Genomic DNA, 27,962 nt, shown 5'->3' with positions numbered 1-27,962 from the left:
CATATAGCTCCCCCTCAGGCTCCGCCCCCCAGTCATTCTCTTTGCCGCTCTAACAAGTAGCATCTCCACGGGAGGGTAAAGTGAATGTGGTGTTAGACTTAGTATAGAAGGAAGGCTTATTTGAAAGGGCTCAAACACTGGTGGACACTGTTAAGGGGCAATCGATTATTTTTTTACAAAAATCTGATAATTATACAAGTTTATATTACATTTGAAACACTTTTTTGGGGTTTATTCCGCATGGCATCTATTTAGACACCTATTTTGGCTTGGGAAGGCCCCACATCCCCAGAGTGAAGAGGGAGGGGGCCTGAAATTTGCGCCTCAGTTGCGCAGTTGATTTTACAGACAGCTTCATGCAGCTCCATGTGAAGAGTCCAGAGATTACTTGAGGACTTCAGAGAGGCTTTTTTTCGATTAAAACTAATCCCCAAGGAAGGTAGGGCCACAGCAGAGGCTGTGGCATGGTGCTATAGTTTTACTAACCGGTTGCCAGATTTAATTTGCTCCGGTTTGGGCAGTAAGGGGTTAATTGACTTGAAATTTGCTGTGCAATCATTTCAAAGCATTAGGATCATATGGTGAAAATTTCATAAATATTGGATGATTTTTGGAGATTTAGTAAAAAAGTGTGCGCTTTTTATTATTTAAAGGCACAGTACCGTTTTTAAAAAAATTGTATTTTACTGTATTTGAGTGCTGTTTAAGTCTGTTTAACATGTCTGAGCCTACTGATAGACCTTGTTCTATGTGTTTAATAGCCATGGCGGTACCCCCTTTACATTTGTGTTTAAAGTGTGCTAAGGTATCTAAACATTTTAAAGACCATGCAGTGACACTTAAAAATGTAGCCCAAGATGATTCTTTAACGGAAGGTAACGAGGATAGTCCTCCTTCCTCTCCCCATGTGTCAACACCAGTTACGCCCGCGCAAGCGATGCCTAGTACCTCTAGCGCATTGGCCCCTATTACCTTACAACAATTAGCAGCAGTCATGGATAATTCCCTTGCGGCATTTCTATCCAAACTGCCAGTTTTTCCTAAAAAGCGTGATAGCTCAGTTTTAAGAACAGAGGATGAGCAATCAGAAGTTTTGGATGATTTATCTGTTGTACCCTCACAACACTCTGAAGTGGCAGTGAGGGATGTACTGTCTGAGGGAGAAATTTCTGACACAGGAAAGGTTTCTCAGCGGGCAGAATCAGATTCCTTAGCGTTTAAATTTAAGCTGGAACACCTCCGCGTACTGCTTAAGGAGTTTTTAGCTACGCTGGATGATTGTAACCCCATGGTGGTCCCAGAAAAATTGTGTAAAATGGACAAGTTTCTAGAAGTCCCTGTATACACTGATGCGTTTCCGATCCCGAAGAGGGTGGCGGCTATTGTGGATAGGGAGTGGGAGAGACCAGTTGTACCCTTTGTTCCCCCCCCCCTATCTTTAAGAAAATGTTCCCCATTATTGATCCCAGGCGGGACGCATGGCAGACGGTCCCTAAGGTAGAGGGGGCAGTTTCAACACTAGCCAAGCGCACAACCATACCAATTGAAGACAGTTGTGCGTTCAAAGATCCTATGGATAAAAAATTGGAAGGTTTACTAAAGAAAATATTTGTGCAACAAGGTTTCCTTCTCCAGCCTATTGCTTGCATTATTCCTGTAACTACTGCAGCGGCTTTCTGGTTTGAGGCGCTGGAGGAGTCTCTCCAGACGGAGACCTCATATGACGAAATTATGGATAGAATTAAGGCGCTAAAGCTGGCTAATTCTTTTATCACAGATGCCGCTTTTCAATTAGCTAATTTAGCAGCAAAAAATTCTGGTTTTGCCATCATGGCGCACAGAGCGCTTTGGCTTAAATCATGGTTGGCCGATGTGTCGTCTAAGACAAAGTTACTGAATATTCCTTTCAAGGGAAAGACCCTTTTCGGGCCTGAGTTGAAAGAGATTATTTCAGATATCACTGGGGGAAAGGGCCATGCCCTCCCGCAAGATAGGCCTTTTAAGGCTAAAAACAAGGCTAATTTTCGTTCCTTTCGCAACTTCAGGAGCGGTCCTGCTTCAACCTCTGCGACCGCAAAGCAAGAGGGTAACTCTTCACAGCCCAAGGCAACCTGGAAACCTTTGCAGGGCTGGAACAAGGGTAAACAGGCCAAGAAGCCTGCAGCTGCTACTAAGACAGCATGAAGGGGTAGCCCCCGATCCGGGACCGGATCTGGTAGGGGGCAGACTCTCTCTCTCTCTCTCTCTTTGCTCAGGCTTGGGCAAGAGATGTTCCCGATCCCTGGGCATTAGAGATAGTTGCTCAGGGATATCTTCTAGAATTCAAGGACTCCCCTCCAAGGGGAAGGTTCCACATTTCTCGTCTGTCTACAGACACAACAAAGAAAGAGGCGTTCTTACGCTGTGTAGAAGATCTATTCAAGATGGGAGTGATATATCCAGTCCCAATTACAGAACGAGGACTGGGTTTTTACTCAAACCTGTTTGTGGTTCCCAAAAAGGAAGGAACTTTCAGACCAATCCTGGATCTAAAAATTCTAAACAAATTCCTCAGAGTTCCATCATTCAAAATGGAAACCATTCGGACAATTTTGCCAATGATCCAGGAAGGTCAATATATGACTACCGTGGATCTAAAGGATGCGTACCTACATATTCCTATCCACAAAGATCACCATCAGTTCCTAAGGTTCACCTTTCTGGACAAGCATTACCAGTTCGTGGCACTTCCTTTCGGGTTGGCCACTGCTCCCAGAATTTTTACAAAGGTGCTAGGGTCCCTCCTAGCGGTACTAAGACCGCAGGGCATTGCAGTAGCACCTTACCTAGACGACATCTTAATTCAGGCGTCTCTTCACAGAGCCAAGGCTCATACGGACATTGTTCTGGCCTTTCTAAGGTCTCACAGGTGGAAGGTGAACGTCGAAAAAAGTTCTCTGTCCCCGCTCACAAGGGTTCCCTTCCTGGGAACACTAATAGACTCGGTAGAAATGAAAATATTTCTGACGGAGGTCAGGAAGTTAAAGCTTTTAGCTACTTGCCGAGTTCTTCATTCCATTCCTCGGCCTTCGGTAGCGCAGTGCATGGAGGTAATCGGATTAATGGTTGCGGCAATGGACGTGGTCCCTTTTGCCCGAATTCATCTCAGACCACTGCAACTGTGCATGCTCAAACAGTGGAATGGGGATTATGCAGATTTGTCTCTTCAAATCCAACTGGACCAGAAAACCAGAGATTCTCTTCTCTGGTGGTTGTCTCAGGATCACCTGTCTCAGGGAATGTGCTTCCGCAGACCGGAGTGGATCATTGTAACGACCGATGCAAGCCTGTTAGGCTGGGGCGCGGTCTGGGGCCCCCTGAAAGCTCAGGGCCTATGGTCTCGGGAAGAGTCTCTTCTCCCGATAAACACTTTGGAACTGAGAGCGATATTCAACACGCTCCAAGCATGGCCTCAATTAGCGGCGGCCAAATTCATCAGATTTCAGTCGGACAACATCACGACTGTAGCGTACATCAATCATCAGGGAGGAACAAAGAGCTCCCTAGCGATGAAGGAAGTAACCAAGATCATCAAATGGGCGGAGGATCACTCCTGCCACCTATCTGCCATTCACATCCCAGGAGTAGACAACTGGGAGGCGGATTCTCTAAGTCGCCAGACTTTTCACCCGGGGGAGTGGGAACTCCACCCGGAGGTTTTTGCTCAGCTGACCCAGCTATGGGGTATTCCAGAATTGGATCTGATGGCGTCCCTTCAGAACACCAAACTTCCTCTTTACGGATCCAGGTCCAGGGACCGCAAGGCGGCACTGATAGATGCTCTAGTAGCGCCTTGGTCCTTCAATCGGGCTTATGTCTTTCCACTGTTTCCCCTTCTCCCTCGGCTAGTAGCCAGAATCAAACAGGAGAAGGCTTCGGTGATTCTGATAGCGCCTGCGTGGCCACGCAGGACTTGGTATGCAGACCTAGTGGACATGTCATCTGTCCCACCATGGACACTGCCAATGAGGCAGGATCTTCTAATACAGGGTCCATTCAAGCATCCAAATCTAGTTTCTCTGCGGCTGACTGCTTGGAGATTGAACGCTTAATTCTATCAAAGCGTGGTTTCTCTGAGTCAGTTATAGATACTCTGATTCAGGCTAGAAAGCCTGTCACCAGGAAAATCTACCATAAGATATGGCGTAAATATCTTTGTTGGTGTGAATCCAAGGGTTACTCATGGAGTAAGATTAGGATTCCCAGGATATTGTCTTTTCTCCAAGAAGGATTGGAGAAAGGATTGTCAGCTAGTTCCTTAAAGGGACAGATATCTGCTCTGTCTATCCTTTTACATAAGCGTCTGGCAGAGGTACCAGACGTTCAAGCGTTTGCACAGGCTTTAGTCAGAATCAAGCCTGTCTATAGACCTGTGGCTCCGCCATGGAGTCTAAATCTAGTTCTTTCAGTTCTTCAAGGGGTTCCGTTTGAACCTTTACATTCCATAGATATTAAGTTATCTTGGAAAGTTTTGTTTTTGATAGCTATCTCTTCTGCTCGAAGAGTCTCAGAATTATCTGCCTTACAGTGTGATTCACCTTACCTGGTGTTCCATGCAGATAAGGTAGTTTTGCGTACTAAACCTGGTTTTCTTCCTAAAGTGGTTTCTAACAAGAATATTAACCAGGAAATTGTTGTTCCTTCTCTGTGCCCCAATCTTTCTTCGAAGAAGGAACATCTGTTGCACAATCTTGATGTAGTTCGTGCTCTAAAGTTCTATTTGCAAGCAACTAAGGATTTCAGACAAACATCTTCCTTGTTTGTTATCTATTCTGGTAGGAGGAGAGGTCAGAAAGCGACTGCTACCTCTCTTTCCTTTTGGCTGAAAAGCATCATCCGTTTGGCCTATGAGACTGCTGGCCAGCAGCCTCCTGAAAGAATTACTGCTCATTCTACCAGAGCAGTGGCTTCCACATGGGCTTTCAAGAATGAGGCTTCTGTTGAACAGATTTGTAAGGCAGCGACTTGGTCTTCACTACATACTTTTGCCAAATTTTACAAATTCGATACTTTTGCTTCTTCGGAGGCTATTTTTGGGAGAAAGGTTTTGCAAGCAGTGGTGCCTTCCGTTTAAGGTACCTGTCTTGTTCCCTCCCTTCATCCGTGTCCTAAAGCTTTGGTATTGGTATCCCACAAGTAATGGATGAATCCGTGGACTGGATACACCTTGCAAGAGAAAACAGAATTTATGCTTACCTGATAAATTACTTTCTCTTGCGGTGTATCCAGTCCACGGCCCGCCCTGGCATTTAAGTCAGGTAAAATATTTTTTCATTTAAACTACAGTCACCACTGCACCCTATGGTTTCTCCTTTTTCTTCCTAACCTTTGGTCGATTGACTGGGGGGTGGAGCTAGAGGGGGAGCTATATGGACAGCTCTGCTGTGTGCTCTCTTTGCCACTTCCTGTAGGGAATGAGAATATCCCACAAGTAATGGATGAATCCGTGGACTGGATACACCGCAAGAGAAAGTAATTTATCAGGTAAGCATAAATTCTGTTTTCTTCCAAAATCTCCACCCCCAATCTCTCTATAACTGTCGACAACTCCATCATTACCCCTACCCCGCATGCCCGATGTCTTGGGGTCACATTTGACTCAGATCTCTCTTTCACTCCTCACATTTAGTCCTTGGCTAAAACCTGCTGCTTCCACCTTTAAAAACATCTCTAAAATTAGACACTTCCTTACACAAAACACAACTAAGATTTTAATCCACTCTCATTCTTTCCCGCCTCAATTACTGCAACTCTGTCCTCTCTTGTCTCCCCACCTGCCGCCTAGCTCCTTTACAATCCATAATGAATGCCTCTGCCAGACTCATCTGCTGCACCTCTCTGCCAATCCCTTCACCGGCTTCCTCTTGTCTCCAGGATTAAAACACAAAATTCTCAAACTGACATACAAAACCCTCAACTGCACTGCTCCCCCCTATATCTCATACCTTGTCTCCAGATACTCTCCCTCCCGTCTCCTTTGCTCTGCTCATGACCTCCTACTCTCCTCCTCTCTGGTTACCTCATTGCAATCCCGTTTACTGGACTTCTCCAGACTGGCTCCCATTTAATGGAACTCTCTGCCTCGCTCCACAAGACTCTCCCCTAGTTTTGTAAGCTTCACGCGCTCCCTAAAGACTCTACTTTCCAGGGATGCATAGAACCTATGCTAACCTTACTTTATACCAGTTCCACTCCTCCATTGCTATCCCCTGAACCCCCTTAGCATGTAAGCCTAAGAGTCCAGCTGTTTGTAGATCACCTTCTTAAGAGCTGACTACAACAGTGCAACTCTGGGCCCTCTACCCATTTGATCCCTATAATTGTTTTGTTGTACTCCCCCTTTGTTTATAGCGCTTCGGAATCTGTTGGTGCTCTACAAATAACCGATAATAATAATAATCAAGTGGGTAGAGGGCCCTGCTGAGAGTTGCACTGTTGTAGTCAGCTCTTATGAAGATGATCTGCAAACAGCTGGGCTCATAGGCTTATATGCTAAGGGGGTTCAAGGGGATATCCTAGGGGAGAGGAACTATGGTTAGGGTAGGCTGTATGTATCCCTGAACAGTATATAGGGGGGAGCAGTGCAGTTGAGGGCTTTGTATGTCAGAGTGAGGATTTTGTGTTTAATCCTGGAGGCAAGAGGAAGCCAGTTAAGGGAATGGCAGAAAGGTGCAGTAGATAAAGAGCGACGTGTAAGGAAGATGAGCCTGGCAGAGGCATTCATTATGGATTTTAAAGGAGCTAGATGGCAGCTAAGGAGACCAGAGAGGACGGAGTTGCAGTAGTCAAGGAGGGAAAGGATGAGATAATGGATTAAAATCTTAGTTGTGTCTTGTGTAAGGATATGTTGAATTTTAGAGATGGTTTTTAAGGTGGAAGCGGCAGAAATTCACCAAAGACTGAATGTGAGGAGGGAAAGAAAGAACTGAGTCAACTGTGTGATACTAAGACATTGGGTGTGTGGGGTAGGGGTAATGATGGGTTATCGACAGTTATAGAAAAATGGAGATTTTGGTAGAAGGATGGGGGGTAATAAGCAGATTTTTTTTTTTTTTTTGTATAGATTTAGCTTAAGCTAGTGAGAACATCTAGGATGAGATATGAGAGACAGTGGCACACATTATCAAGGGAGGAGAGTTAGATTTGGGTGTCATCAACATGCAAATGATGATAAAGTCCCACGGTTTTCAATAAGGAACTTAATGATGATGTGTAGATTGAGAAGAGAAGGGGAACGAGAACAGAGCCTTGCGGTATCCCAACAGAAAGTGGTAAAGGGGAAGTGGATGCACCAGAGAAGGATACACTAAAGGTATGGTTTGGAAGAGAACCACAAAAGGGCTGTGTCGCAAATGCCAAAGGAGTGGAGAGTTTGGAGTTAAAGGTGGTGATCAACCGTTTCAAAGGCTGTAGACAGATCAAGGGAGGATTAGCAGAGAGAAGTGGTCTTTCGACTTAGCTGTAAGGCACTCTATGGTAACCTTAACGATTTCTGTCTCTGTGGAGTCTTGGGCGTGAAATCCAGATTGCCGTTGGTCAAAGAGGGGTTTGACGTAAGGAAATGGGATAGACTTGCATATACTAACTTTTCAAGAAGCTTTGAGACAAGGCGGAGTAGAGAAATAGAAGGGAGTAGCTGTGAGAGGATGGATCAAAGGGACAAGTGGTGAGGTAAGAGGACAGTATAAGGGCAGAAACTTTATTCTCAATAACAGGGGTGAAAGCTGAATTTATGGCTATGTGGACTTTAGATGATTGCAAAAGGTTAAGGGCACAATAGTAGGAATTCCAGATGAACTTGTACTGAAGAAAGTCAGCTGAACTCTGAGATTTTCCTATGCAGATGTTCCTGTACTGCTGAGCAACACTGGAGAAAATTTCAAAGTTCAGCTGACTTTAATCACCAGTTCATCTTGAACTCCTACCAAGATTACTTCTCTACTCTCTCAAAACCCACCTGTTCTCAACTTCTAATACTCTTCTCCGTATACACACACACACAATTTCTCTCTCTGCTCAAGATTTTGCCAGCCACTTCAATAACAAAATCGACTCCATCAGAAACAAAAATCATCTCTCAACATATTACCAGTCTGCCACCCCCGCAAAAGCTTGCAGTCGTCTAAAACCCACATAGCCATAAATTCAGCTTTCAGCTTGTATAATTCTAAATGCTCACTTAAAATATGTGAAGGTATGATGTCCCAATAATGCTAACAGACAGAAGTGTTAAATTTATAGGACAGAGCATTCAGTTGAGTCCACTAAATAGTTAATGACAGACATGGTCAAAGACAGTCAAAAGGCCAATTGGGAAAGTTTGATTCAGGGTGAGATAAGTTAAAATAAACAGACAATAGAATTTGGAGGGGACTGAGGTTATACCATTAGTGAACTTATACATTTAGGAATTATAACAAGTGTTGACAAGGTTTCAACATCACATAGCTAAAAGACAATAAAGATATCATTGCAGTAAATACATAACTTTTCTTCTGTTAAGTGTGATCAGTCCACGGGTCATCATTACTTCTGGGATATTACTCCTCCCCAACAGGAAGTGCAAGAGGATTCACCCAGCAGAGCTGCATATAGCTCCTCCCCTCTACGTCACTCCCAGTCATTCTCTTGCACCCAACGACTAGATAGGATGTGTGAGAGGACTATGGTGATTATACTTAGTTTTTATCTTCAATCAAGAGTTTGTTATTTTAAAATAGCACCGGAGTGTGTTATTATCTCTCTGGCAGAGTTTGAAGAAGAATCTACCAGAGTTTTTGTTATGATTTTAGCCGGAGTAGTTAAGATCATATTGCTGTTTCTCGGCCATCTGAGGAGAGGTAAACTTCAGATCAGGGGACAGCGGGCAGATGAATCTGCATAGAGGTATGTAGCAGTTTTTATTTTCTGATAATGGAATTGATGAGAAAATCCTGCCATACCGATATAATGTCATGTATGTATACTTTACACTTCAGTATTCTGGGGAATGGTACTTCACTAGAATTACACTGTAAGAAATACATAAAGCTGTTTAATAACTAGAGATTATGTTTAACGTTTTTGCTGGAATGTAAAATCGTTTTCATTTACTGAGGTACTGAGTGAATAAATGTTTGGGCACTATTTTTCCACTTGGCAGTTGCTTAATCTGTTTTCTGACAGTTTCTGTTCTCCCTCACTGCTGTGTGTGAGGGGGAGGGGCCGTTTTTTGGCGCTTTTACTACGCATCAAATATTTCAGTCAGCAACTCATTGTATTCCCTGCATGATCCGGTTCATCTCTACAGAGCTCAGGGGTCTTCAAAACTTATTTTGAGGGAGGTAATTTCTCTCAGCAGAGCTGTGAGAATTGTAGTTTGACTGAGATAAAAAACGTTTATTCTGTAATTTGTTTCCTGCTTTCAGAATTTGTTATCTTTGCTAATGGGATTAAACCTTTGCTAAAGTTGTGTTGTTTACAAGGATTGAGGCTATAACTGTTTCAATTTATTAATTTTCAACTGTCATAGATCTTCTGTGCTTCTTAAAGGCACAGTACGTTTTAATATTATTCTAATTGAATTGTATTTCCAAGTTGCAAGTTTATTTGCTAGTGTGTTAAACATGTCTGATTCAGAGGATGATACCTGTGTCATTTGTTGCAATGCCAAAGTGGAGCCCAATAGAAATTTATGTACTAACTGTATTGATGCTACTTTAAATAAAAGTCAATCTGTACAAATTGAACAAATTTCACCAAACAACGAGGGGAGAGTTATGCCGACTAACTCGCCTCACGTGTCAGTACCTACATCTCCCGCTCAGAGGGAGGTGCGTGATATTGTAGCGCCGAGTACATCTGGGCGGCCATTACAAATCACATTACAGGATATGGCTACTGTTATGACTGAGGTTTTGGCTAAATTACCAGAACTAAGAGGTAAGCGTGATCACTCTGGGGTGAGAACAGAGTGCGCTGATAATATTAGGGCCATGTCAGACACTGCGTCACAGGTGGCAGAACATGAGGACGGAGAACTTCATTCTGTGGGTGACGGTTCTGATCCAAACAGACTGGATTCAGATATTTCAAATTTTAAATTTAAAATGGAAAACCTCCGTGTATTACTAGGGGAGGTGTTAGCGGCTCTGAATGATTGTAACACAGTTGCAATACCAGAGAAAATGTGTAGGTTGGATAAATATTTTGCGGTACCGACGAGTACTGAGGTTTTTCCTATACCTAAGAGACTTACTGAAATTGTTACTAAGGAGTGGGATAGACCCGGTGTGCCGTTCTCACCCCCTCCGATATTTAGATAAATGTTTCCAATAGACGCCACCACAAGGGACTTATGGCAAACGGTCCCTAAGGTGGAGGGAGCAGTTTCTACCTTAGCTAAGCGTACCACTATCCCGGTGGAGGATAGCTGTGCTTTTTCAGATCCAATGGATAAAAAGTTAGAGGGTTACCTTAAGAAAATGTTTGTTCAACAAGGTTTTATATTGCAACCCCTTGCATGCATTGCGCCGATCACGGCTGCAGCGGCATTCTGGATTGAGTCTCTGGAAGAGAACATTGGTTCAGCTACTCTGGACGACATTACGGACAGGCTTAGAGTCCTTAAACTAGCTAATTCATTCATTTCGGAGGCCGTAGTACATCTTACTAAACTTACGGCGAAGAATTCAGGATTCGCCATTCAGGCACGCAGGGCGCTGTGGCTAAAATCCTGGTCAGCTGATGTTACTTCTAAGTCTAAATTGCTTAATATACCTTTCAAAGGGCAGACCTTATTCGGGCCCGGGTTGAAAGAGATTATCGCTGACATTACAGGAGGTAAAGGCCATGCCCTGCCTCAGGACAAAGCCAAAGCCAAGACTAGACAGTCTAATTTTCGTTCCTTTCGTAAGGAAGGAGTTGTTGCTCGCTACAGACAAGGCTGGAAACCTAACCAGTCCTGGAACAAGGGCAAGCAGACTAGGAAACCTGCTGCTGCCCCTAAAACAGCATGAATTGAGGGCCCCCGATCCGGGATCGGATCTAGTGGGGGGCAGACTTTCTCTCTTCGCCCAGGCTTGGGCAAGAGATGTTCAGGATCCCTGGGCGCTAGAGATAATATCTCAGGGATACCTTCTGGACTTCAAATACTCTCCTCCAAGAGAGAGATTTCATCTGTCAAGATTGTCAACAATTCAGACAAAGAAAGAGGCGTTTCTACGCTGGGTACAAGAGCTCTTGTTAATGGGAGTAATCCATCCAGTTCCACGATCGGAACAGGGACAGGGGTTTTACTCAAATCTGTTTGTGGTTCCCAAAAAAGAGGGAACTTTCAGACCAATCCTGGACTTAAAGATCCTAAACAAATTCCTAAGAGTTCCATCGTTCAAGATGGAGACTATTCGGACAATTTTACCTATGATCCAAGAGGGTCAGTACATGACCACTGTAGATTTAAAAGATGCTTACCTTCACATACCGATTCACAAAGATCATTATCGGTACCTAAGGTTTGCCTTCCTAGACAGGCATTACCAGTTTGTGGCTCTTCCATTCGGATTGGCTACAGCTCCAAGAATCTTCACAAAGGTTCTGGGTGCTCTTCTGGCGGTACTAAGACCGCAGGGAATCTCGGTAGCTCCATACCTAGACGACATTCTGATACAAGCTTCAAGCTTTCAAACTGCCAAGTCTCATACAGAGTTAGTGCTGGCATTTCTAAGGTCACATGGATGGAAGGTGAACGAAAAGAAAAGTTCACTCGTTCCACTCACAAGAGTTCCCTTCCTGGGGACTCTTATAGATTCTGTAGAAATGAAGATTTACCTGACAGAGGACAGGCTAACAAGACTTCAAAGTGCTTGCCGCACCCTTCATTCCATTCAACACCCGTCAGTGGCTCAATGCATGGAGGTAATCGGCTTAATGGTAGCGGCAATGGACATAGTACCCTTTGCACGCTTACACCTCAGACCACTGCAACTGTGCATGCTAAGTCAGTGGAATGGGGATTACTCAGATTTATCCCCTTCTCTGAATCTGGATCAAGAGACCAGAAATTCTCTTCTATGGTGGCTTTCTCGGCCACATCTGTCCAGGGGGATGCCATTCAGCAGACCAGACTGGACAATTGTAACAACAGACGCCAGCCTTCTAGGTTGGGGTGCCGTCTGGAATTCTCTGAAGGCTCAGGGACAATGGAGTCAGGAGGAGAGTCTCCTGCCAATAAACATTCTGGAATTGAGAGCAGTTCTCAATGCCCTTCTGGCTTGGCCCCAGTTAACAACTCGGGGGTTCATCAGGTTTCAGTCGGACAACATCACGACTGTAGCTTACATCAACCATCAGGGAGGGACAAGAAGCTCCCTAGCTATGATGGAAGTATCAAAGATAATTCTCTGGGCAGAGTCTCACTCTTGCCACCTGTCAGCAATCCACATCCCGGGAGTGGAGAACTGGGAGGCGGATTTCTTAAGTCGTCAGACTTTTCATCCGGGGGAGTGGGAACTTCATCCGGAGGTCTTTGCCCAAATACTGCGACGTTGGGGCAAACCAGAGATAGATCTCATGGCGTCTCGACAGAACGCCAAGCTTCCTCGTTACGGGTCCAGATCCAGGGATCCAGGAGCAGTCCTGATAGATGCTCTGACAGCACCTTGGGACTTCAGGATGGCTTACGTGTTTCCACCCTTCCCGTTGCTTCCTCGATTGATTGCCAGAATCAAACAAGAGAGAGCATCAGTGATTCTAATAGCACCTGCGTGGCCACGCAGGACTTGGTATGCAGACCTGGTGGACATGTCATCCTGTCCACCTTGGTCTCTACCTCTGAAACAGGACCTTCTGATACAGGGTCCCTTCAAACATCAAAATCTAACTTCTCTGAAGCTGACTGCTTGGAAATTGAACGCTTGATTTTATCAAGACGTGGGTTTTCTGAGTCAGTTATTGATACCTTAATACAGGCTAGGAAACCTGTTACCAGAAAGATTTACCATAAGATATGGCGTAAATACCTATATTGGTGTGAATCCAAAGGTTACTCTTGGAGTAAGGTTAGGATTCCTAGGATATTGTCTTTTCTACAAGAAGGTTTAGAAAAGGGTTTATCTGCTAGTTCATTAAAGGGACAGATCTCAGCTCTGTCCATTCTGTTACACAAACGTCTGTCAGAAGTTCCTGACGTCCAGGCTTTTTGTCAGGCTTTGACCAGGATTAAGCCTGTGTTTAAGACTGTTGCTCCACCATGGAGTTTAAACCTTGTTCTTAATGTTTTACAGGGCGTTCCGTTTGAACCCCTTCATTCCATTGATATAAAGTTGTTATCTTGGAAAGTTCTATTTTTAATGGCTATTTCCTCGGCTCGAAGAGTCTCTGAATTATCAGCCTTACATTGTGATTCTCCTTATTTGATTTTTCATTCGGATAAGGTAGTCCTGCGTACTAAACCTGGGTTCTTACCTAAGGTAGTTACTAACAGGAATATCAATCAAGAGATTGTTGTTCCTTCTTTATGCCCAAATCCTTCTTCAAAGAAGGAACGTCTACTGCACAACCTGGATGTAGTCCATGCTCTAAAATTTTACTTACAGGCAACTAAGGAATTTCGACAAACGTCTTCTCTGTTTGTCATTTACTCTGGGCAGAGGAGAGGTCAAAAAGCTTCCGCTACCTCTCTTTCTTTTTGGCTTCGTAGCATAATTCGTTTAGCTTATGAGACTGCTGGACAGCAGCCTCCTGAAAGAATTACAGCTCATTCTACTAGAGCTGTGGCTTCCACTTGGGCCTTCAAGAATGAGGCCTCTGTTGAACAGATTTGCAAGGCTGCAACTTGGTCTTCGCTTCATACTTTTTCCAAATTTTACAAATTTGACACTTTTGCTTCTTCGGAGGCTATTTTTGGGAGAAAGGTTCTTCAGGCAGTGGTTCCTTCTGTATAAAGAGCCTGCCTATCCCTCCCGTCATCCGTGTACTTTTGCTTTGGTATTGGTATCCCAGAAGTAATGATGACCCGTGGACTGATCACACTTAACAGAAGAAAACAGAATTTATGCTTACCTGATAAATTCCTTTCTTCTGTAGTGTGATCAGTCCACGGCCCGCCCTGTTTTTAAGGCAGGTAAATATTTTTTAATTTATACTCCAGTCACCACTTCACCCTTGGCTTTTCCTTTCTCGTTGGTCCTTGGTCGAATGACTGGGAGTGACGTAGAGGGGAGGAGCTATATGCAGCTCTGCTGGGTGAATCCTCTTGCACTTCCTGTTGGGGAGGAGTAATATCCCAGAAGTAATGATGACCCGTGGACTGATCACACTACAGAAGAAAGGAATTTATCAGGTAAGCATAAATTATGTTATTTCTCTTGTTAAGTGTATCCAGTCCACGGATCATCCATTACTTATGGGATATTAACTCCTCCCCAACAGGAAGTGCAAGAGGATTCACCCAGCAGAGCTGCTATATAGCTCCTCCCCTAACTGCCATTACCAGTCATTCTCTTGCACCCAACAAATAGATAGGATGTGTGAGAGGACTGTGGTGATTATACTTAGTTTCATACCTTCAATCAAAAGTTTGTTATTTTATAATAGCACCGGAGTGTGTTATTCCTTCTCTGGTAGAATTTGAAGAAGAATCTACCTGAGTTTTTCTATGATTTTAGCCGGAGTAGTTAAGATCATATTGCTGTTTCTCTGCCATCTGAGGAGAGGTAAACTTCAGATCAGGGGACAGCGGGCAGATTAATCTTTAAAGAGGTATGTAGCAGCTTATTATTTTCTGACAATGGAATTGATGAGAAAATTCTGCCATACCGATATAATGTAAACTCAGCCTTAAATGCAGTAGCAGCAACTGGTATCAGGCTGTCATGTATGTATATTTTACACTTCAGTATTCTGGGGAATGGCACTTCACTGGAATTATACTGTATGCATAAAACTTTAGCCTAATTTGCAGGGACTAGCAACAGGCTTTTTAATAACACTCAATTTATTAATGTTAAACGTTTTTTGCTGGCATGTAAAATCGTTTAATTTTCTGAGGTACTGGGTGAAAAAATGTTTTGGGCACTATTTTTTTTCCACTTGGCAGTCGTTTTATTTAATTTATGACAGTTTACTGATCTCTCTCACTGTTATGTGTGAGGGGGAGGGGCCTTTTTTGGTGCTTTTGCTACGCATCAAAAAATTCAGTCAGAAGTTTATTGTCTTCCCTGCATGATCCGGTTCATCTCTACAGAACTCAGGGGTCTTCAAAACTTGTTTTGAGGGAGGTAATCACTCACAGCAGAGCTGTGAGATTGTAGTTGACTGTGATAAAAAAAAGTTTATTTCTGTATTTTTTTTCTGCTATCAGGGTTAGTTATCCTTTGCTAATGGGAGCAATCCTTTGCTAAAATTGTGTTTTTTACAAAGATTTGATGCTATAACTTTTCAGTTTATTAATTTTCAACTGTCATAACTTTTTCTGTGCTTCTTATAGGCACAGTACGTTTTCATATTATAGTAAATTACTTGAAAAGTATTTCCAAGTTGCTAGTTTATTTGCTAGTGTGTTAAACATGTCTGATTCAGAGGAAGATATCTGTGCTATATGTGCTAAAGCCAAAGTGGAGCCCAATAGAAATTTATGTACTAACTGTATTGATGCTACTTTAAATAAAAGTCAATCTGTACAAATTGAACATATTTCACCAAACAACGAGGGGAGAGTTATGCCGACTAACTCGCCTCACGTGTCAGTACCTGCATCTCCCGCTCGGGAGGTGCGTGATATTGTAGCGCCGAGTACATCTGGGCGGCCATTACAAATCACATTACAGGATATGGCTACTGTTATGACTGAAGTTTTGGCTAAATTACCAGAACTAAGAGGTAAGCGTGATCACTCTGGGGTGAGAACAGAGTGCGCTGATAATATTAGGGCCATGTCAGACACTGCGTCACAATTTGCAGAACATGAGGACGGAGAGCTTCATTCTGCGGGTGACGGTTCTGATCCAAACAAACTGGATTCAGATATTTCAAATTTTAAATTTAAGCTCAAAAACCTCCGTGTATTACTAGGGGAGGTGTTAGCGGCTCTGAATGATTGTAACACAGTTGCAATACCAGAGAAAATGTGTAGGTTGGATAAATATTTTGCGGTACCGGCGAGTACTGACGTTTTTCCTATACCTAAGAGACTTACTGAAATTGTTACTAAGGAGTGGGATAGACCCGGTGTGCCGTTCTCACCCCCTCCGATATTTAGAAAGATGTTTCCAATAGACGCCACCACACGGGACTTATGGCAAACGGTCCCTAAGGTGGAGGGAGCAGTTTCTACTTTAGCTAAGCGTACCACTATCCCGGTGGAGGATAGCTGTGCCTTTTCAGATCCAATGGATAAAAAGTTAGAGGGTTACCTTAAGAAAATGTTTGTTCAACAAGGTTTTATATTGCAACCTCTTGCATGCATTGCGCCTGTCACGGCTGCAGCAGCATTTTGGTTTGAGTCTCTGGAAGAGACACTTGAATCAGCTCCATTAGATGAGATTACACACAAGCTTAAAGCCCTTAAGTTAGCTAACTCATTTATTTCAGATGCCGTAGTACATTTAACTAAACTTACGGCTAAGAATTCCGGATTCGCCATTCAGGCACGCAGAGCACTGTGGCTAAAATCCTGGTCAGCTGACGTTACTTCTAAATCTAAATTGCTTAATATACCTTTCAAAGGGCAGACCTTATTCGGGCCCGGGTTGAAAGAAATTATCGCTGACATTACAGGAGGTAAAGGCCATGCCCTGCCTCAAGACAGAGCCAAACCTAAGGCTAGACAGTCTAATTTTCGTTCCTTTCGTAATTTCAAAGCAGGAGCAGCATCAACTTCCTCTGCACCAAAACAGGAAGGAGCTGTTGCTCGCTACAGACAAGGCTGGAGACCTAACCAGTCCTGGAACAAGGGCAAGCAGGCCAGGAAACCTGCTGCTGCCCCTAAGACAGCATGAATCGAGGGCCCCCGATCCGGGAACGGATCTAGTGGGGGGCAGACTTTCTCTCTTCGCCCAGGCTTGGGCAAGAGATGTCCAGGATCCCTGGGCGTTAGAGATCATATCTCAGGGATACCTTCTAGACTTCAAATTCTCTCCCCCAAGAGGGAGATTTTATCTGTCAAGGTTGTCAACAAACCAAATAAAGAAAGAGGCGTTTCTAGGCTGCGTACAAGATCTTTTATTAATGGGAGTGATCCATCCGGTTCCGCGGTCGGAACAAGGACAAGGGTTTTACTCAAATCTGTTTGTGGTTCCCAAAAAAGAGGGAACTTTCAGGCCAATCTTGGATTTAAAGATCCTAAACAAATTCCTAAGAGTTCCATCGTTCAAAATGGAAACTATTCGGACAATTTTACCCATGATCCAAAAGGGTCAGTACATGACCACAGTGGATTTAAAGGATGCTTACCTTCACATACCGATTCACAAAGATCATTACCGGTATCTAAGGTTTGCCTTTCTAGACAGGCATTACCAGTTTGTAGCTCTTCCATTCGGATTGGCTACGGCTCCGAGAATCTTCACAAAGGTTCTGGGTGCTCTTCTGGCGGTACTAAGACCGCAAGGAATTGCGGTAGCTCCGTACCTAGACGACATTCTGATACAAGCTTCAAGCTTTCAAACTGCCAAGTCTCATACAGAGTTAGTACTGGCATTTCTAAGGTCGCATGGATGGAAGGTGAACGAAAAGAAGAGTTCTCTCTTTCCACTCACAAGAGTTCCCTTCTTGGGGACTCTTATAGATTCTGTAGAAATGAAGATTTACCTGACAGAAGACAGGTTAACAAAGCTTCAAAATGCATGCCGTGTCCTTCATTCCATTCAACACCCGTCAGTAGCTCAATGCATGGAGGTGATCGGCTTAATGGTAGCAGCAATGGACATAGTACCCTTTGCACGCCTACATCTCAGACCGCTGCAATTGTGCATGCTAAGTCAGTGGAATGGGGATTACTCAGACTTGTCCCCTACTCTGAATCTGGATCAAGAGACCAGAAATTCTCTTCTATGGTGGCTTTCTCGGCCACATCTGTCCAGGGGGATGCCATTCAGCAGGCCGGACTGGACAATTGTAACAACAGACGCCAGCCTACTAGGTTGGGGAGCTGTCTGGAATTCTCTGAAGGCTCAGGGACAATGGAATCAGGAGGAGAGTCTCCTACCAATAAACATTCTGGAATTGAGAGCAGTTCTCAATGCCCTTCTGGCTTGGCCCCAGTTAACAACTCGGGGGTTCATCAGGTTTCAGTCGGACAACATCACGACTGTAGCTTACATCAACCATCAGGGAGGGACAAGAAGCTCCCTAGCAATGATGGAAGTATCAAAGATAATTCGCTGGGCAGAGTCTCACTCTTGCCACCTGTCAGCAATCCACATCCCGGGAGTGGAGAACTGGGAGGCGGATTTCTTAAGTCGTCAGACTTTTCATCCGGGGGAGTGGGAACTTCATCCGGAGGTCTTTGCCCAAATACTTCGACGTTGGGGCAAACCAGAGATAGATCTCATGGCGTCTCGACAGAACGCCAAGCTTCCTCGTTACGGGTCCAGATCCAGGGATCCGGGAGTGGTTCTGATAGATGCTTTGACAGCACCTTGGACCTTCGGGATGGCTTATGTGTTTCCACCCTTCCCGATGCTTCCTCGATTGATTGCCAGAATCAAACAGGAGAGAGCATCAGTGATTCTAATAGCGCCTGCATGGCCACGCAGGACTTGGTATGCAGATCTAGTGGACATGTCATCCTGTCCACCTTGGTCGCTACCTCTGAAACAGGACCTTCTGATCCAGGGTCCCTTCAAACATCAAAATCTAATTTCTCTGAAGCTGACTGCTTGGAAATTAAACGCTTGATTTTATCAAAACGTGGTTTTTCTGAGTCAGTTATTGATACCTTAATACAGGCTAGGAAGCCTGTTAACAGAAAGATTTACCATAAGATATGGCGCAAATACTTATATTGGTGCGAATCCAAGAGTTACTCATGGAGTAAGGTTAGGATTCCGAGGATATTGTCTTTTCTACAAGAAGGTTTAGAAAAGGGTTTATCCGCTAGTTCCTTAAAGGGACAGATTTCAGCTCTGTCCATTCTTTTACACAAACGTTTGTCAGAAGTTCCGGACGTTCAAGCGTTTTGTCAGGCTTTAGCTAGGATCAAGCCTGTGTTTAAAACTGTTGCTCCACCATGGAACTTAGTTCTTAATGTTTTACAGGGGGTTCCGTTTGAACCCCTTCATTCCATTGATATCAAGTTGTTATCTTGGAAAGTTCTGTTTTTAATGGCGATTTCCTCGGCTCGAAGAGTCTCTGAGTTATCTGCCTTACATTGTGATTCTCCTTATCTGATTTTTCATTCAGACAAGGTAGTTCTGCGTACTAAACCTGGGTTCCTACCTAAGGTGGTCACTAACAGGAATATCAATCAAGAGATTGTGGTTCCATCTTTGTGTCCTAATCCTTCTTCGAAAAAGGAACGTCTGCTACACAATCTAGATGTAGTCCGTGCCCTGAAATTTTATCTACAGGCAACTAAGGATTTTTGACAAACGTCTTCCCTGTTTGTCGTTTATTCTGGTCAGAGGAGAGGTCAAAAAGCTTCGGCTACCTCTCTCTCCTTTTGGCTTCGTAGCATAATACGGTTAGCCTATGAGACTGCTGGACAGCAGCCTCCTGAAAGAATTACAGCACATTCTACTAGAGCTGTGGCTTCCACTTGTGCCTTTAAGAATGAGGCTTCTGTTGAACAGATTTGCAAGGCTGCAACTTGGTCTTCTCTTCATACTTTTTCCAAATTTTACAAATTTGACACTTTTGCTTCTTCGGAGGCTGTTTTTGGGAGAAAGGTTCTTCAGGCAGTGGTTCCTTCCGTATAAAGAGCCTGCCTGTCCCTCCCGTCATCCGTGTACTTTAGCTTTGGTATTGGTATCCCATAAGTAATGGATGATCCGTGGACTGGATACACTTAACAAGAGAAAACATAATTTATGCTTACCTGATAAATTTATTTCTCTTGTAGTGTATCCAGTCCACGGCCCGCCCTGTCACTTTAAGGCAGGTAATTTTTCCATTAAACTACAGTCACCACTGCACCCTATGGTTTTCCTTTCTCTGCATGTTTTCGGTCGAATGACTGGTAATGGCAGTTAGGGGAGGAGCTATATAGCAGCTCTGCTGGGTGAATCCTCTTGAACTTCCTGTTGGGGAGGAGTTAATATCCCATAAGTAATGGATGATCCGTGGACTGGATACACTACAAGAGAAATAAATTTATCAGGTAAGCATAAATTATGTTTTCACAGACACATACTAAAAGAGAGAGTAACACACAGTATAATAGCCACAGAAAGCAGTGAATAAGGCAGGAAATTATGCCGGACCCAATTCACTTACCTGAAAGCAGAAGACAGGGTTAAGTTGCTGTAGTGAGCAGTCAAAAGGCAGTTTGTTAGCTTAAAGAGACAGTCTACTCCAGATTTTTTGTTTAAAAAGATAGATAATCCATTTTATTTCTGAACACTGTCCCCTTACCTCAGTTTTTTTGACAAACATGCATTTTAGCCAATTGGTGCTGACTCTTAAATAACTCCATGGGAGTGAGCAAAATGTTATCTATATGACACAGGAGACAGTTCAAGGGCTTAAAAATTAGCATATGAGCCTACCTAGGTTTAGCTTTCCGCAAAGAATACCAAGAGAGCAAAGGAAATACGATTATAAAATTGGAAAGTTGTTTAAAACCTATCTGAATCATGAAAGTTTTTTTATTTTGACTAGACTGTCCCTTTTTAATAAGCAGCAGTATGAGGAGTATTGAGTAGGATTCTTGTATAATTAATTTGCTTAATTCTAAATGCCTCGCTTATAAATGATCACTTGATGATATTACAAAATATATGTGGGTTAATATTTAGTGTCTGTAATTTTTCTCAGTCAAGACCTTTCTGAATGCAAAGTGTTTCTTATGTTGTAAGCAGTATAGACAGGAGTGATACATCAGATACAGGGGGGGGCTGTGTTGGAATTGCTTTGAAGCAGCACCTCACACCTATCGGAATTTCCCGGTAAGCCACAAGCAAGCTGTAAACTCAGAGAGCAGATGCAGTATTGTCCAAAGAAGCATACAGTTTAGTGGTACAGTTTTTAGCAATATATCAAACTAGACATTTGGAACATGGTCTTTAGTTATGCTAGATAAAATGGTCCTCAGTTCAGCATCTCAATTTAAAGACAAAAACAAGAAGGCTACAGGTTTAGGACAATTATCATTATATTACCAGAGTTTAAGATCAGAATATCTCATACAACTTGATTAGTTCTTTCTGGCAAGGAGTCTCATTATAAGTTCTGTTGGCTAGAGTCTCTTGTGGCAGTGTTTCTCATCTGCGGTCCTCAAGTACCCCCAACAGGCCTGGTTTTCATTGTAGCTGAACTAGAGCACAGGTGAAATAATCAGCTGATTAGTAACCATGGTCACCCATCAGATGATTATTTCACCTGTGCTCTAGTTCAGCTATAATTAAAACCTGGCCTGTTGGGGTTACTTGAGGACCGCAGTTGAGAAACACTGTCTTATGGTATTACTAGATAGGAGGTCCTGTATAAGAGCTTACTGGTGTATCACTAGATAGCAAGCTACCATGTACACACAGATTCTGCTGTGCAGCCATATTTTATGTGTGGTTAATGGATAATACAGGATCTCATTCTACTACTCTACATTACGGCACTACTACAGCAGGGTTTTCCCTTTTTTCTTTTCTTTTTTCTTTAAAGCCAGTAGCAGTGTTTTATACAAGTTTACTTCCCTATACCCTATTATATAATAATTCTGCTTTTTGGGAGCAAATATACAGGAACAGCTGATAATTCTGCCTGATTTGTAGCTCTAATAAGAAGCATCACAAATCCCCAGTGAACGATTTGCTGCTGCATTTTGGAGCTTAGTGTGGTTAAACCATTCTCTGTTCTAGTACAGATGTTAAGGGCATGCAAGGTCCTGTGGTTCAGGTCAGAGTATTATTAAGGTTTGTGGGGGATTAGATGTCATGTGCTCTTATCTCACAGTGATATATTCAGCAACTTTCGCTTAGTCATTTCTGTATCTTGTTTGGTTTAAGCTCTGAAAGCTGCTCTATGTAAGAACTCACCTCACCATCCTCTTAACATTTTAGTTTTATCTCTTTTCATTTCTTATCTCTATCCATGTGTCTCACTTTCTCTTTTTCCCCTTTCCCTCATTTCTGTGCAAATTCCGTTTTCTCATAAATCTTTGAGTGTTTTGCTTAGGACTGCTTATGTTTTAATACCAACTTGTACGAAGAGCTCAGTATATGTGTGTCTGATGCTGTTAGAATGACTGGGAGGATTCATTACATCTCTAGGCACTCTTGTATGAAAGAGGTTCTGATTACATGATGGATCACCTGAGTTAAGTTCTTATTTATTTTTATCCAGGTGGTGGCTATTTGAGCTGAAATGGAGAACGGAAGGTGACCTGCCTGTTGCACGTCTCAAGAGGACTTAACGTTGCTAGTTTCATTATATCCTTGAGGGAAGATATGATCAACACATGTGACAAGCCAGCATTTTTTTAGCAGAGGGTATATCTCACCCCTGCTGCATCTCTGGGCAGTTACGGCCAGCTGGATGGATTGAGCATTAAAACTAAATTATCACTAAGCTACAGATCCCAAGGGCACTTCATTTCATCCAAATGACAACCTCCCTGGGATTACCCATCAAAAGAAAACAACATTCATAGCAGCTCCTTACCTGGCAGCTGCATACGGGTGGAAGTCCATGCTGTGGAGAGGTGATACACATTTTGTGGGTCACCTATCACGGACCCATTTATGGCTGGCTTCAGGATGAGGTGCACCCTGCGAGTATGGCTTCTCAGCACATCTATCTTCCTGTTCATCATGTCTTTGTTTTTTACCTACTCTCACAATGGAGCTGACACGCCATCTTATTCTGAGTTAACTGGCTGGCCATCAGCAGATGGGCACCCTGTCCGGCTTGTGCCAGGTTATCCAGGGGTTAGGCACCGGCCGCCACCACCACGATTACCCAAGACCTGCTCCTGTCGGCAGTGTCTGCGCCAGCCAGGCTTTTCTGCCTGGTTTGACAGTCACTATGATGCTGCCATATCTCCCGTGTGGACTCTGGAAAATAAAGAATTGTCACCAGATGTCCAGCGATGGTGGATGGTAAGTTCTTTTCATCAAACTGTGTTTTGGCTGGGGGTTTGGTTAAAAGCTTTTTCAGTTTTTATTCCAAGATCCATAAATGTCCTTTAATTGCAATCAATTTTTATTTGTGTCATTTAATTTGCTGAGCTGAGGCTATGGGTATTTATTTCTTTAGAATGCTGCCAGTTATCTTTTTATTATGAAAGCACACAACTGCTCCATAATCTATTATGTGTTCATTTGAAGTTAGATTATATATTATATTTGCTAATTTGTTGTGCACCCGTAAATGGGCAATTTTTTGCCCATTTACGGACGCACGATAATTAACCAGCCATTACTAGTGGCTGGTTAATTCTAACGCAAGCTCGAGGTAGCAATTCTCGCTCCGAAAATTAACTAGTGGTCAGAGCTCTGGTTTAATTTTAAAAATGTTCCCCAATTACTCCCTAAATAAAGTATGCATATCCTTAATAAAATTAAAAAAAATATCAGCATCTTTAATTTTTTTAAAATATAACTGCACAAAGCAGTTTTTTTAAGGAGGGGTTAAAGTGTGCGGATATTTGAGGACTGTATTATTTATATAATTCTCCTCTTGAATTAATTTGTATGCAAATTTCTCAATGATGAGGGCACTCACAGGACTTAATAGTAAATAAATGTTTTATTCATCAAAATGTTACAACATGTGTCAAGGTCAACGTTTCGGCTCGAACATAAAGCAGTTTTCAAGACCATCTTAAAGTTTAAATGTTACAAATGTTTATATATATATATATATATATTTTTTTTTTTAACCTTTGCTGCCCATCGCTGAACGACTTACCCCCTTCGATGTGCTAGATTCTCTGACAAGGCTCCCATTGGAGCATATGGAAGCACGCTCTCGTAAACATAAAGCTTTCCTGTAATACGAACACAAGGCTGCATTTGCATTGCGCTAAACTTGTGCTGGTATTACTGAGTGGAGCGCAAATATCATGCTCGTGTAAGCGCAATTTTGCCCTCCACTCGTAATCTGGCCCATTTAATATTGAAAGGAGGTTGGCAGAGAAGTGTCAGAAGTTTTCAATAGTCTCTTATGGACGGTAGTACTCCAGCATGGGACTGGAGTTTTAAGTAGTCCTTCCAGCCTTTCAGTGAGAGCATGGGTGAAAGTTAGAGTCCGGAGATGCAGGGAGAGTCTTTCTGCAAAACCATCTCAACTCATATTAAAAGCTCCACAAGCAATCAGCGTTGACAAGTTTCGCTGCCTGCTTTTTTCTCTCAAGTCTATGGTAGAAGCAACGCTACTATCTGTCACACTTGAAGGGTCGTGTTCCTGTTCCACAGTAAGATCGTTTCATTTTACTTTCATCATGGATGTATTGTAATTACAACTGTTTATCCGAGAGGGGCTACAACCTTTTGGGGATAACTTTAACATAGGGTCTCAGAGAGGCTCCTTTTTGTGTCTAGGAATCAAGGGTTAATATCTCCTGAGGGGGGTTATTGAACAGGGGGGTTTATAATCATGTTTATGTGATTGTCTGCTATTGTTTAGTGTTGCTTCGGCTCATAGCTATTTTGGAACATAACAGCCTATGTCTAGTGACGCAGCCTTTATGATCGGGCGTGCTTTTGCATGGACTGCACGTTTACCTTGTGACTCCATTTCCGCATTCCTGACCGTGTGGCGACGGAGAAATCCTGGTCTGCTGGTGCGTAGTTCTCTGGAGGTGGTGAGTGCCCCAGCCATTGGGGGTGTAAGGTGCCGTTTAGATTTTTCTTATTGGTCCATTTTTTTTATTCAGTTTCCCAGTTATGGAGGATTCTGACTTTTTGGAGACTGATGTCTCTGATTCAGACACCTACTTCTTGCAAAGAAAATGAATTGGCCCGGGTGATACATGCCCATGAGTTATTTTCCGAATGCCTTTTAAGAGTGCTCTGTTCCTCGGGATCGGGGAATCGGGTGCCCACTGAGCGTCCACCTCTGCGGATTCTATTTCCCACGAGACGAGTTCCCTACCACCAACTCTTACTACGCATGCAGGTAACCCAAACGCTACTTATCTTTCTATGGAGTGTGGCCTGTTCCCATCGGAGGTTTACGATATTGTCTGTGTTCCATTAACCGGGGCTCATCAGGCGTGGGATCGCCTAGTCCAGTTCAGCCCTCCAGCGGAGCGACTGCCCCTGAGGCCTCAGGGGGTCAACCTTCAGGGCCGGTGTTTTCTTTTGTCCCGGCGGAGGTATGTTGCGCCTTTCGTTAGACTGGCGCTCCTTCGTGTTCTACTAAGGCACGTTTTTGGCGCTGCTGGATCCCACTCTTAATGGGTCTGGGGATTCTCAGTCTTATTCTTCGGCTGGCTTGCATGCATAGACATAAGCGGATGAAGTAATCATCTTATAGTCTTTGTTATTTGTGTATCCTGTTCCAGTTCTGAGCTTGGAAGTCTTGGACCCCTGTTGGGCTGGTCCTGCGGGGCTGTCCATTCTTCCTGGGCGATAACCGATGGGTTGCCTTATCTTTTATCTTCATCCGGTGAGAATGCTTTTTATTTGGTCTAAAGCTCAGGTTGTGGTGTGATGTTTCCTTCGGGAACTTTCTTCTCTGGAATTGATACTGGCGATTTTGTGGTTGCACTGTTTACAAAGGTCTGTCTTACTGTTCTTTATCCCTCCATCATCGGGGAGACTCTATGTGGCCTTGACAGTGCTGGGGCCCTTGGTTTCAGGCTGGTCTTGACTGGGTACAAATCCTTCTGTCTTTGAGGCCTAGTTCAGACACATGGCACCTTTTTATGTCCGGTGATAACAATATGATTTGTGGTGTTTTCTTGTTTTATTTTACAAGCTTCAACTAGCATCCTGAGAGGACTCGAGGGTCCGTGGTTGCTTAGGGGCATGGGGGATTGGTTCAGTCCTCATTCGCCTTTCAATCTAGTGGGCCGGGACTCCGTTGAGATCCACGGCGACATGCTCAGTTGTTTCCACTTTTTCTGGGAACTAGAGTGTTCCTTCCCCTTGTGGGTTGGAGGATTTAGGTCCTTTCATACCGCCGTTCTTACGGTTTTGGCTTTCATGGCCTCTTTGGAAGTGTCCTTTTAGGACTTGTTCCTTTTTTTAGAGGTTCTCTTCCTTTGGGTCGAGACTTTCTGGACATCGTCCGTTTTTTCTGGCGGCCTTGGCCGCTTAATTAGGAAGTGAAGGCTGTGAGGCTCTGTCTTCCTTCAGGAGTTAGTTGTCTCCATATCGGGGGCGATAGGTGTTGTCTCTCTTTCCATGCTTTTTGCTTAGAGGATGTTTGTCTGCCTGGGTTCGGAATGCTTTGTATTCTTCTCCCTTGGGTGTGGTCCTCTGGAACGTTAATCTAAAAGGATTATGGAGACTAGCCTTTCTTCTACTCTTTCGGGTGACTCTGTTCTCATTTCCCTTAGTGTTGCCCTTGGGGCCTTTGGGCTCTAGAGAAATTGCGTGACTTTGTCGCAGCCTAGCACCTTGTTGGGGTGGGGGGGTGTTGACTTCCGGCTAAGGGTGGTCTCTTCCCTTTGGGCTGGGAATTACGAGTGAGTTCTGTACCCGTTCTCCGGGTTTCCCGGTTCTCATCCCCTGTGAGGTCTGATTGCTTCAGACGGGGTACTCTTGTGTTCCCTGGGGGTGTTGTTCGGTCTAGGACGATTCTGGGTCCAGGGTTCTCGTCTTGGATATCTGGAAACTTATGATCCTGTGGACTGGTTCGGGACGACCCAGTTTCTCCAACATAGGTGTGTCCGGTCCACGGCGTCATCCTTACTTGTGGGATATTCTCTTCCCCAACAGGAAATGGCAAAGAGCCCAGCAAAGCTGGTCACATGATCCCTCCTAGGCTCCGCCTACCCCAGTCATTCTCTTTGCCGTTGTACAGGCAACATCTCCACGGAGATGGCTTAGAGTTTCAAAGAAGGAACGTTTGTTGCACAATTTGGATGTTGTTCGCGCTCTAAAATTCTATTTAGATGCTACAAAGGATTTTAGACAAACATCTTCCTTGTTTGTTGTTTATTCCGGTAAAAGGAGAGGTCAAAAAGCAACTTCTACCTCTCTCTCTTTTTGGATTAAAAGCATCATCAGATTGGCTTACGAGACTGCCGGACGGCAGCCTCCCGAAAGAATCACAGCTCATTCCACTAGGGCTGTGGCTTCCACATGGGCCTTCAAGAACGAGGCTTCTGTTGATCAGATATGTAGGGCAGCGACTTGGTCTTCACCGCACACTTTTACCAAATTTTACAAGTTTGATACTTTTGCTTCTTCTGAGGCTATTTTTGGGAGAAAGGTTTTGCAAGCCGTGGTGCCTTCCATTTAGGTGACCTGATTTGCTCCCTCCCTTCATCCGTGTCCTAAAGCTTTGGTATTGGTTCCCACAAGTAAGGATGACGCCGTGGACCGGACACACCTATGTTGGAGAAAACAGAATTTATGTTTACCTGATAAATTACTTTCTCCAACGGTGTGTCCGGTCCACGGCCCGCCCTGGTTTTTTTAATCAGGTCTGATAATTTATTTTCTTTAACTACAGTCACCACGGTACCATATGGTTTCTCCTATGCAAATATTCCTCCTTAACGTCGGTCGAATGACTGGGGTAGGCGGAGCCTAGGAGGGATCATGTGACCAGCTTTGCTGGGCTCTTTGCCATTTCCTGTTGGGGAAGAGAATATCCCACAAGTAAGGATGACGCCG

At 43.7% G+C, this 27,962-nt stretch overlaps 1 protein-coding gene across 1 annotated transcript in view; it reads left to right on the top strand.

Moving 5' to 3' along the window:
• Nucleotides 1–27,962, top strand: part of ST3GAL2 (ST3 beta-galactoside alpha-2,3-sialyltransferase 2) — a 177,901-nt gene that overhangs the window by 89,782 nt on the left and 60,157 nt on the right. The window contains exon 2 of the mRNA XM_053702237.1: nucleotides 22,516–23,270. Within this exon, the coding sequence (XP_053558212.1) occupies nucleotides 22,914–23,270 (357 nt within the window). The 5' untranslated portion in view covers nucleotides 22,516–22,913. The remainder of the gene's footprint in view (nucleotides 1–22,515; nucleotides 23,271–27,962) is intronic.

The sequence above is a fragment of the Bombina bombina genome, chromosome 1 (genome assembly GCF_027579735.1).
Source record: "Bombina bombina isolate aBomBom1 chromosome 1, aBomBom1.pri, whole genome shotgun sequence".
NCBI classification, from domain to species: Eukaryota; Metazoa; Chordata; class Amphibia; order Anura; family Bombinatoridae; genus Bombina; species Bombina bombina.
The sequence above is the reverse complement of the archived record's forward strand: the minus strand, read 5'-3'. Positions and strand labels throughout refer to the sequence as shown.